The sequence below is a fragment of the Salmo salar genome, chromosome 03 (genome assembly GCF_965601325.2).
Source record: "Salmo salar chromosome 03, fSalSal1, whole genome shotgun sequence".
Lineage (NCBI taxonomy): Eukaryota > Metazoa > Chordata > Actinopteri > Salmoniformes > Salmonidae > Salmo > Salmo salar.
The window spans coordinates 6952573-6964834 of NC_138293.1; the positions used below are offsets into that span (position 1 = coordinate 6952573).

Here is a 12262-nt window from a genome sequence, read left to right on the forward strand (position 1 = left end):
CACGTTTATTCTATGACAGACACGTGATGCATACTTTTAAATGATATGTGAGGTAAAAAGTTTTCCTTAAAATATATTTTTTATAAAGCACTGTTACAAAAAAATACTTCAATACATGCTATTTTGTCCCTTTGAAATACTGCATATAGTGCCTTCTATATAGCTTTAAAAAAAATGGAACTCAGAGCCTAAGATTTTCACTGTACCCTGCAATCACACCTGCAACCCTGTGACTATTAAACACTCAATCTGTAAAATGTCTTTTTTTTTTACGGAGGACAGACTGCTTCTTCTGGGGAGTGTCAATATCACCGACCAGTGCCTTCAAAGCCTCTCATTGGCCAATACACATTTTGTATATATTTTTTTATTAACAAATATCAACAAACAAAAGAGGAATAGTCACATGCAAACAAGCATACATACAAACTATTTACAATGCTAGGAATCCTAAACAAACAAATCATATATATTCATTAATAATACAACAAGTTTTAATTGCCTTTTTGTTTTTCATTTTAGTTAAAGTAGTGCCATATTGTTTACATTCATTTATAAAGTGAAAAAAGTTTGGTTTTTTTATTAGACCATTTGCATTTGTGAATATGAAATTTACCTAGTATTATTAATAGTTGAATATACTTAATCTTTATCAAATAGTGATTTATTTCAGAAATTCTGGAATCAAAACCATTAAATAGTACAACCGGTCCTATTTTTTTGTAACAAAATTTTGCTATAAATACAAACAAAAAAACTAATGCAAAATGGTCTCCTCCATTCCACAGAAATCACATTTATAGTCAATATTCAGCGCACCATGCTCTACCAACTGAGCCACACAGGACTGTGATGATGTCAGATGTTTTGCTTTACAACATGATGTCATACGGTAATTCTAAGAGCTTAACGTAGCTACAGATAACAGTATGACATCTTTTTCCTTGACCCTCCATATCATCGTGTGAGAAGCAACATTTGCACAATGACAAAGTGTGTGTGTGGGGGATTCCAACTTGGGCCTCTAGAAAGAGCTCAGGCTTTCCGACCTGAAGATTACTGATGTCATGATTAGACCTCGTATTTTTTCCAGAGTTCCCAGTTGTTTTGGATGTGCCATAACTCCTTTCAAACGGTCAAATGTATAACCTGTAACACAAATACTCATAACACTGTACACGTAGCCTTATCCCATTAGACATTTGATCTAGCCTCATTTTACATTCCAGATGTGTATAGTATAAAGCTGGATTTATGAGTTAGCCAACGAACTTTGATTAACAACCAGAATGCTAAACTGAATGTGTTTTTGGTTGTTGAGTGAATTAGACCATGTCCATTTCAAGGCATCTTTCCTAAAAAAAATGTTTAAAAAAAAGTGTTATTACAGACCATTTAGGAAAGTTTGCTGGCTAACTCAATGATCCCGTTTTGTAGTATACCCCTCAGCTGAACAAGCGGCGATATTTCAATATTAGCACTTGACAGTTTCAAACTGACCTAAAAGATACCACCTGGGAAAAATATGTCCCCCTTTCCAAACATATCCCCAAAAATATAGACAAGACAAAACATTTCCCCCTCAAAGGCAAGTAGATTGAGGAGCATTCGGAAAGTATTCAGACCACTTCACTTTATTACATTACAGCCTTGTTCTAAAATTGATTAAATTGCCCCCCCCCCCCCCCCCCTCAAATCTACACACAATACCCCTTAATGACATCACAATACCCCATAACGACCAAACACATTTTTTAATACATTTTTGCAAATGTATTACACATTTTTTTTAAAACATCACATTTACATAAGTATTCAGACCCTTCACTCAGTACTTTGTTGAAGCACCTTTGGCAGCAATTACAGTCGAGTCTTCTTGGGTATGACGCTACAAGCTTGGCACACCTGTAATTGGGGAGTTTCTCCCATTCTCTGCAGCACCTCTCAAGCCCTGTCAGGTTGGATGGGGAGCGTTGCTGCAGTTATTTTCAGGTCTCTCCAGAGATGTTCGATTGGTTACAAGTCCGGGCTCTGGCTGGGCCACTCAAGTACATTGAGATTTGTCCCGAAGCCACTCCTGCGTTGTCCTGTTGGAAGGTGAACCTTCGCCCCAGTCTGAGGTCCTGAGCGCTCTGGAGAAGGTTTTCATCAAGGATCTCTCTTTATTTTTCTCCATTCATCTTTCCCTCGATCCTGACAAGTCTTCCAGTCCCTGCCGCTGAATAACATTCCCACAGCACCTAACCAAGGCCCCCCACCTGACCAAGGCCCTTCTCCCCCAATTGCTCAGTTTGGCTGGCTGCCAGCTCTAGGAAGAATCTTGGTGGTTCTAAACTTGTTCCATTTAAGACATTTTTTTGGTACAATTTCCCAGATCTGTGCCTCGACACAATGCTGTCTCGGAGCTCTACGGACAATTCCTTCAACCTCGTGGCTTGGTTTTTGCTCTGACATGCACGGTCAACTGTGGGACCTTATAAAGACAGGTGTGTGTCTTTCCAATCAATTGAATTTATCACAGGTGGACTCCAATAAAGTTGTAGAAACGTCAAGGATGATCAATGGTAACAGGAAGCACCTGAACTCAATTTCAAATCTCATAGCAAATGGTGTAAATAAAGGTATTTCTGTTTAATTTGCAAAAAGTCTAAAAACCTGTTTTCACTTTGTCATTATGGGGTATTGTGTGCAGATTGATTTTGGGGGGCGGGGGGAATAATTGAATCAATTTTAGAATAAGGCCGACTTAATGTGGAAAAAGTGAAGGAGTCTGAATACTTTCCGAATGCACCGTAGGTACTAAATTCAGCAAAAAAGCGTTCCTTTTTCAGGACCCTGTCTTTCAAAGATAATTTGTAAAAATCCAAATAACTTCACAGATCTTCATTGTAAAGGGTTTAAACACTGTTTCCCATGCTTGTTCAATGAACAATTAATGAACATGCACCTGTGGGAACGGTCGTTAAGACACTAACGGATTAGACAGTAGGCAATTAAGGTCACAGTTATGAAAACTTAGGACACGAAAGAGGCCTTTCTACTGACACTGAAAAACACCAAAAGAAAAATGGCCAGGGTCCCTGCTCATCTGTGTGAACATGCCTTAGGCATACTGCAAGGAGGCCTGAGGACTGCAGATGTGGCCATGGCAATACATTGCAATGTCCGTACTGTGAGACGCCTAAGACAGCGCTACAGGGAGACAGGACGGACAGCTGATTGTCCTCGCAGTGGCAGACCACGTGTAACACCTGCACAGGATCGGTACATCTGAACATCACACATGCAGGACAGGTACAGGATGGCAATAACAACTTCCAGAGTTACACCAGGAACGCACAATCCCTCCATCAGTGCTCAGACTGTCTGCAATAGGCTGAGATGGGCTCGACTGAGGGCTTGTAGGCCTGTTGTAAGGCAGGTCCTCACCAGACATCACCAGCAACAACGTCGCCTATGGGCACAAACCCAAACCAGGGGTAATGGTCAGATTCGCGTTTATCGTCAGGAATGAGCGTTACACTGAGGCCTGTACTCTTGAGCGGGATCGATTTGGAGGTGGAGGGTCTGTCAGTCTGGGGCGGTGTGTCACAGCATCATCGGACTGAGCTTGTTGTCATTGCAGGCAATCTCAATGCTGTGCATTACAGGGAAGACATCCTCCTCCCTCATGTGGTACCTTTCCTGCAGGCTCATCCTGACATGACCCTTCAGCATGACAATGCCGCCAGCCATATTGCTCATTCTGTGCGTGATTTCCTGCAAGACAGGAATGTCAGTGTTCTGCTATGGCCAGAGAAGAGCCCAGATCTCAATCTCATTGAGCACATCTGGGACCTGTTGGATCGGAGGGTGAGGGCCATTCCTCCCAGAAATGTCCAGGAACTTGCAGGTGCCTTGGTGGAAGAGTGGGGTAACATCTCACAGCAAGAACTGGCAAATCTGGTGCAGTCCATGAGATGCACTGCAGTACTTAATGCAGCTGGTGGCCACACCAGATACTGACTTTTGATTTTGACCCCGCCCGCCCTTCATTCAGGGACACATTATTCAAGTCCTGTGGAACTTAACAGACAAACTGAACCTTATGTTCATACACATGTTAAGTTTGCTGAAAATAAACGCAGTTGACAGTGAGAGGAAGTTCTTTTTTTCCCCCGAGTTTAAATTAACCAGTAGGCCGATGTGATTGGTAATAACGAGAGGTTAAGTATCCAACAGGTTTGTTCTCAAGCATAAAATCTTAAATTGTAGGCCTACACAAGAATATAGTGTGTTAGCTTTGCCTTGAAATGGTTCATTGGATTACAATGTACTGTAAATTCTGCACTGGTCTCACATGATTACAATAGTTACAATGAAGCGCCATAGTCGTTGGAGCAGTTTAGAGACACACACAAAATGTTTAATGAAATAGCTTCATTCATTCAATAAAATTGAATGTCTAACTAAAAACACAAATATTTTTATTTATTTTTTATTTTAGAGATGCTTTATTCACATGTAATTCAGACTTGCAATACAGAAAACAAATATACTTCACCCTCAGCACGTTGGGCCAAAGCCGTTTTTAATTGCCCTAAAATACAATACGCTGATATTTCATCATATCATTAACTATTTTTTGCATATACAGTATAGGCTATGCAACAACTATCACCACTGTCTGCAGTTGTTGCAAAAAGAATGCTCCTGTATCGACTCCGTGCTAAACTAAACCAGTAGTGGTTTTTCAAATGAGCACAATGCCTTTACATTTCAGTGACACATAGCAAAAAGCTGTGATATATATATTTTACGTGTCCCCCCCCACCCTCCAAAAAAAGAAAAAGTAGTGTTCTCTGTTCTGTCAGTCACCCAACCTGTTTAATTACTGTTCAGTGGTATATTCCACACCCCTTTAATTAAGGTCTGTTCAGTGGTATATTCCACAAACATTGTCTAGTCTTCTTTAATTTTCTCATTCCTGTTCGTTGTCAGAGCCCTTCGCTCATCATCAGTCTTCTTCCTCCTGCCACTGTGGGTGTTAGTTCTCCCTCTCTCATATGGGCGTGGCCCTCCACTCCTTGCCCTCCGTCAAGGCGCGCGGTTGGTGGATGAACACGCTATACCGCACGCCCTGATTGGCCGCCGCCCTCACAAAGCCACTGTTTGCCGTCATTGTGACTGCCCGTAGTGTGTCGCCCGTGCCGAAAATCATGAGCGAGCGGGGATTCACCTTGGAGCTGGCTGTGAGGCGCTGGGTGCGCTCCGAAGGCTGGTCAGGCACCACCCGTAGCCGCCTCAGCAGCTCATCGGCGCGCGCCTTCTCGCCGGGGCCGCCGAGCGTGTCCAGGATGACGCGGAAGTCGTTTACGGCCGACTGGCACGCGTACAGCTCCTTGCCCGCCATGAACTCCTGGAGGCGAGGGAGGACCTTGTCCTGGCGCTCCTGGGCTGCCTGCTCAGTCAGCACCTGCTCCTTGAAGGCCAAACGGCAGTGGCCGTGACTCAGTGACGACACGTACGTGATGAGTGTGGTGATGTCCAGGTTGGCCCGCCGGCACACATCCACCTTGACCTCGGTGGGAAATGCCAGGCTGGCCACGATGGTGTCGCGGTCCACTCGCGTGTGCTCGACATCTTCTGCATCGTCGTCTTCGACAAAGTTTTCAATGTCTTCATCTTCCTCCGCAGCCTTGCCTTCTCGCTCTTCCTCTTCATAGCAGTGTTCCATGCCCTCCTTGTTCGCTCCCTCCCCCTCTTCCTCCTCGCTTCCTTCCTCCTCCGCCATCACCAAGTTTACCGCCACGATGTCCCCGCGCACCGAGATGCCAATCTCTCGCAGGCGGTCGGCCATTGGGCTGGAGACGCCGTTGTAGAAGGCAAAGATAATGTGTGGGTTGCTGTACTGCACAGGCTGCTGGCGGCTGGCCTGCAGGAAGTCCTCAGCCTGCTCCACCACACTCTTGTCGCCATACTGGCCCCGACCCTGCCAGATGTTGTGCAGTGCCTCTGCCTTGCGCCCAATAGCCTTGACCCAGGTGTGCCCGCCGTTGGCCACCACATCCACCACCAGCGTCTGCTTGGTGCCGCCGGCGTCCTCGTAGGCGAACACATGCAGCACGCTCACCACCATCTCCAGTGACTCCGCCGACTCCACAATGGCCTGTTTTCATATAGATTTATTGGAAAGATTTACAATACATATATGCAAGTTGATGTGAATACAACAATACACAGTAAAAACCAGTGAGGATTAAACCAAAATTGTCAACCAACATATTTCCAATATGGTCCTTGTTGTCAGATGGGTAAAACAATGGACAGCTATAGAGCAAGACTAATTGTCCATTGGGCACTCTAAAAAGGAACCTTAACATATAATTCAATTGGAAAATACATACAATATATACACACACAAGACCCACCTTCAGGTGGGTGAGGTTGGTGCTCTGCAGGTGGGACTCCTTGATGAGCACCTTGCCCGCCTCCACCTTGGTCAGGAACTTGAGCTCGGCTCGCAGCTTGCTGCAGAGCTTGGCCCGGCCCTCCACATCGCGCGCCTGCCTCGCACAGAGCTGGTCCACACGCTTGAGCAGCTCTTGGGCCACCTGGATACGCTCCTGCAGCATGGAGTGTGTGGCGGCCATCTTTGGTGCATTATTCCTGAAGAGACAGGCCAAGGATAGACTTAGGGTGGTTGCTTACACCACCAATAACATAATTTTGATGTTCTTAAGCACGCAGACTCTGCATTGATCTAGAAATGTAGTAATGTGAAAACTAATAACCATTGGATTTCAAAAACATACGATCAACTACACAATCATTTGTGTATCAACACAAACTACAAGTTCTAGCCTTACTCAACATTCAATTTAACCAAAGCGCCTGAATTTACCGTTTGTTTCAGTAAGGGATGGACCATTTAAAATCAATCAACAAACTCCCAATTTACATAATGACACTAGTGAGTGTTAGAATCACATGGGACTTTCAGAACTTAATCTTAAACGAGTCAAACAGAGACGGAATTCCAGCTGGGTGTGGGCGAGTAAACATATCAGTATCCAAACCGTATTATTATTATTTGTAATAGTTAAGAAAATAATTTACAGGGAGCAGCAGATTGCCAGTTGTCTTAGATACAATGCCTTCAGAAAGTATTCACAGCCTTTGACTTATTCCACATTTTGTTGTTACAGCCTGAATTCAAAATGGATTTAATCGATATTTTCTCACCCACACACAAAGTGCAAACATGTTTAGAAATGTTTGCAAATCTATTGCGATAGAAACAGAGAAATCTCCTTTACATAAGTATTCATACCACTCAGTCAATAATTTAGAAAATAACCTTTGGCAGTGATTACAGCTGTGAGTCTTTCTGGGTAAATCTGATGTTTCCACACCTGGATTTTGCTACATTTGCCCATAATTTCTTTCAGAAGTCTTCAAACTGTCAAATGAATTGTTGATCATTGCTAGACAACCATTTTCAGGTCTTTCCATAGATTTATTTCAAGTATATTTAAGTCAAAACTAACTCGGTCACTCAGGAACTTTCACTGTCTTCTTGGTAAGCAACTCCAGTGTAGATACGGACTTATTGTACAGCTAAATGGGGAATTATTCTCCCAGTGTCAGGTGGAAAGCAGAATGAACCAGGTTTTCCCTCTAGGAATTTGCCTGTGCCTAGCCCCATTCTGTTTCTTTTTTTAATCGTGAAAAACTCCAGTCCTTAACAATTACAAGCATACCCATAACATGATGCAGTCACCACTATGCTTGAAAATATGGAGAGTGGTACTCTGTAATGTGTTGTATTTGCCCCAAACATATCACTTTGTATTCAGGACAAAAAGTTAATTGCTTTGCCACATTTTTTGCAGTATTACTTTAGTGCCTCGTTGCAAACAGGATACATGCTTTTGGAATATTTGTCATTTAGTTTAGCATTGTGGAGTAACTACAATGTTGTTGATTCATCCTCAGTGTTCTCCTATCACAGCAATTAAACTGTTTTAAAGTCACCATTGGCCTCATGGTGAAATCCTTCCTCTCCGGCTACGGAGTTAGAAAGGATGCCTGTGTCTTTTGTGGATGGTGTATCTCTACACCCAGTCATATACAAAGTGTAATTAACTGCTCAAAGGGATATTCAATGTCTGCTTTTTATTTTTACCCATCCACCGAGGCATTGGAAAATCCCCCTGGTCTTTGTGGTTGAATCTGTATGAAATTCACTGCTCGACTGAGAGACCTTAGTTATTTTTATGTGTGGGGTACAGAGATGAGGTAGTCATTCAAAAAACATGTTAGACTATTATTGCACACAGTCCATGCAACTTATTATGTGACTTGTTATGCACTTTTTTTTACTCCAGAACTGACTTATTTTTGCCATTACAAAAGGGGTTGAATACTTACAATTCGAAAAACATAATTACACTTTGACATTATAGGTTTTTTTTGTGTAGGCAGTGACAAAACATTCATTTAAAACATTTTCAAAATTCAGGCTGTAACACACCAAAATGTGGGGGGGGGAAAGGGTGTCAATACTTTCTGAAAGCACTGCTGTTTCAGTACTACACAGCACCAGTTGCTAGTAGAGTTCATTGTTCCTAGTGCTATACGGAATGTTTTCCCTGATGCACCGCCTGTGATACAGCTAACTTTGTAACAAATTAACATCTGTTTGAGTAGAAGCTCGTTATTACAGTCAGCTATGTGTTATCAAAAAACACCCTTAACAACACGCAAAAACTAGTATCTCTTTCGTTTTCCCCGTTTTTACTAGTGGTTGTCGTTAGCTAGCATATGGTTTCATTAGCAACATTAACCAGCTAGCTAACGCGCAGCTAGCTAGCTAGCTAGCTAAAGTTTGCTTGCTACCGACTGTTTCTGTGCCTGTCAAGTTAAGATTATGTTTTGGGTTTTAATTTTAACAAAAACGAAACACCGCACAGTATGAGAATGTATCATAAGTATTCAAAAACACTTACGAAAAAGCCGGTAAATTACTATGCTGCGTTGCAGCTACCTTGATACGTGTACCACTGGCCCGGTGACAGTGCTTGTTCGCCTCTCTCAGCTGTCTGGTCGGTGGTCGCGTTTAGCTCTCATATCAAGCAGACTGTTATGAAACAGAGAAAATACCTCTGTCGCCATCTACCTTGGAGTTCAAGTAGGCCTACTCTCACACCATTTAAATAGTGCGCTTTTTCATCAATGTATGCTCGTTGCACCGAAAATTCAACCTCTCTTTGAAAATTAAAAATAATTTCAACTACACATTTTAACACACAGCAGACAACTGGTTCCCTTCTAAGCATGACCACAATTGAGAGTAATAGTAATGTCGTCTTTTTGTAGGCACCAACTCTGCCATGGTTCGTTGGAGAAACGAATTTAGTTTTTGTAAGGTTTATGGATAAACCCCCTGAAAATAAGGTCTGCGGTAAACAGACTTAGAACAAAACATACCAGATCTCAAGACTATGACATAATCTTCATCAGCTATCATCACTTTTTGGGGGGGGAACTTGGAATGTGGAAGCATTTATGAACAAAAATATAAACGCAACATGTAACGTTTTGCTCCCATGTTTTATGAGCTGAAATATAAGACTCCCAAAACTTTCTATCCACACAAAAAGTTTTTTTACTCAAATGTTGAGCACAAATTTGTTTACATCCCCTTCAGTGAGCATTCTCCTTTGCCAAGATAATCCTTCCACTTGACAGGTGTGGCATATCAAGAAGCTGATTAAACAGCATGATCATTACACAGGTGCACCTTGTGCTGGGGACAATAAAAGGCCACTCTAAAATGTGCAGAAATTGAATGTTAATTTTCCCATAAGCCTTCTCCAACATTGTTTTAGAGAATTTGGCAGTCCGTCCAACCGGCCTCACAACCACATGTAACCACGCAAGCCCAGGACCTCCACAACCGGCTTCTTCACCTGCGGGATCGTCTGAGACCAGCAACCCGGACAGCTGATGACACTGAGGAGTATTTCTGGCTGTAATAAAGCCCTTTTCTGAGGAAAAACGAATTCTGATTGGCTGGGCCTGGCTCCCCAATGGGTGGGCCTAGCTCCCAAGTGGGTGAGCTTTTGCCCACCCATGGCTGCACCCATGCACAGTCATGTGAAATCCATTAATTATGGTCTACATTTTTTTATTTCAATTGACTGATTTCTTTATATGAACTGTAACTCAGTAAAATGGATGAAATTATTGCATGTTGCGATTATATTTTTGTTCAGTATAATGAATGAAAAAACAACACATGAAGGCTTAATGGTTCATAAAGGTCATGTTAACTGACTGATATTATCTCATAGAACAAAACGTATGGGCCTTATTTTCAGCGTTAGTTCCAATACCCTATTCTTTCACCATTCATTTTGCCCATAGGAATGGCTGAACGAACCAGAGGTAAATCTACAAACTGGCGAGCTCTATGGAGAAGATTGATCACGACTTATACCATAGTATTGTTGAATACTCATTTCTGATTGGCTTGTAGGGCATTCTAGAGTGTGTATTATTTCCCTTTAAATTATAATGCACAGTATAATTCAATGGCTATGAAATACATTTTTACATGTTCTATGCTCAAGCTGTTTTTGAATGCAAAAATGAAATTCAAAACATTATTGGCATTTTTTAAATTTGTTTTTCATAATAGCAAGCTAGGACTGATGGTTAGCTAAACTGTGAGCTAAGCCAGTGGTTCTCAAAGTAGGCAGCGGAGGTATGCAGGGATCCATGTGCAGATCTCAATAAAACATACAAAAATAATAATTTCATTTCATTTTTCTTATGAATATAACTAACAAATTAAACACATTTTGGCCAAGGGATCTGTAGAAAATGTTTATAGGGTGCAATACAATACAATGGGTCATTCCACGAAAAGAGTCCCTTTTGCATCCCTTTGATATTTTAGGTAGAAATGATGAACCGATATTGAATTTTAAAAGCCTGTTATTAAATGAAGTGGCAATTTTTTATTATAAATAAAGGCCTGCTAAAGTGCCAAAACTCAACAGAGGGACAGTCAACCCTTTGTCACTTCTAAGGAAGATTTTTAACCCAATTAATCCCAACATTTCTCCAAGTTTCACTATCATTATAAAGCCCCAGTTATTTTGTTGCTTTGACAAAGTCATTTCTGAAGATTATTAATTTAGTGTGATTCAAATCATATCAAATTTTACTTGTCACATGCGCTGAAATACAACAGACCTTACCGTGAAATGCTTACTAATGAGCCCTTAACCAACAATGCAGAATATACAAAAAGTTATAAACAGTTGCTTAATAAACTAAAGGAAAAATAGTAATACAATGACAACCACAAGGCTATATACAAGGGGTACCGGTACCGAGTCAATGTGCAGGGGTACGGGTTAGTCAAGGTATTTGAGGTAATATGTACAATACCTTCAGAAAGTATTCATACCCCTTGACTTATTCCACATTTTGTCATGCCCAGTCCCAGGGTCCTTAGCTTAGTGATGAGCTTGGAGGGCACTACGGTGTATGTGCAAGTATGTGCAATATTTCTATGCTTTCCGTTCTTAAGTTTAGTTTTTGCATCTTTTACTTTGGGTTTTGTACACCAGCTTCAAACAGCTGAAAATACAATGTTATTGGTTATGGAAAATATATTTCACATCGGTTTAGATGGTATAACGATTCTCTAGACTATACTTGCTTGTTTTGTCAAATAAACTATTATAATTTTAGGAACCAGGAAATGACAGAGCAATTTCTGCATAGTGCATCTTTTAAACATTATTTTCAAAAGAAATATTGAACATCTAATGGTCAAATCATAGAGTAAAAACAAGTGAGCTGGTTCTAGTGTGTGTGTGTGTGTGTGTGTGTGTGTGTGTGTGTGTGTGTGTGTGTGTGTGTGTGTGTGGCAGTATGCATGTGGTGTGTGTGTGTGCATAGAGTCAGTGCAAGAGTTGTGCATTAAAACATTAATTCATGCAGGGAAAGGGAATAGCCTAATAGCCTAGTACTCTGGAGTCCTAAAAACAATTTCATTAATTAATGTTATTTGGCAGGTCTCGGATTGGCTCTCGGGAACAATTATATGTGGGTGGATTGAGGAGAAATAATCTGTCCTGATGTGGGTATTGGGTGGGGAGGCTTCAAAAAACTGACCCGTACAGGACTCTACTCTGCACCAGATGATCAAGAGGTTTTTGTTGTTGTGGTGACCTCCAGGCAGGCCTGGTGCATGTAAATCAAC

At 41.6% G+C, this 12262-nt stretch overlaps 1 protein-coding gene across 3 annotated transcripts; it reads right to left on the reverse strand.

Moving 5' to 3' along the window:
* Positions 1-4449: 4449 nt before the first annotated feature.
* On the reverse strand, positions 4450-9134 carry c03h7orf25 (chromosome 03 C7orf25 homolog). 3 transcript variants are annotated; one of them, XR_014391821.1, is made up of 4 exons: positions 8991-9126; positions 6411-6648; positions 4937-6148; positions 4450-4898 (listed from the first exon to the last, which is right to left on the reverse strand). XR_014391821.1 is itself a non-coding variant. In XM_014188623.3 (3 exons), the coding sequence occupies exons 2-3, from the start codon at positions 6630-6632 to the stop codon at positions 5042-5044; spliced, it is 1329 nt and encodes a 442-aa protein (XP_014044098.1). In that variant the 5' UTR covers positions 6633-6648; positions 9029-9134; the 3' UTR covers positions 4450-5041. The 3 variants fall into 3 exon arrangements, 2 of the variants coding, with proteins under 2 accessions (XP_014044098.1, XP_014044094.1); XM_014188623.3 differs by having other exon boundaries at positions 4450-6148; positions 9029-9134; XM_014188619.3 differs by having other exon boundaries at positions 4450-6148.
* Between the last annotated feature and the right edge of the window lie 3128 nt (positions 9135-12262).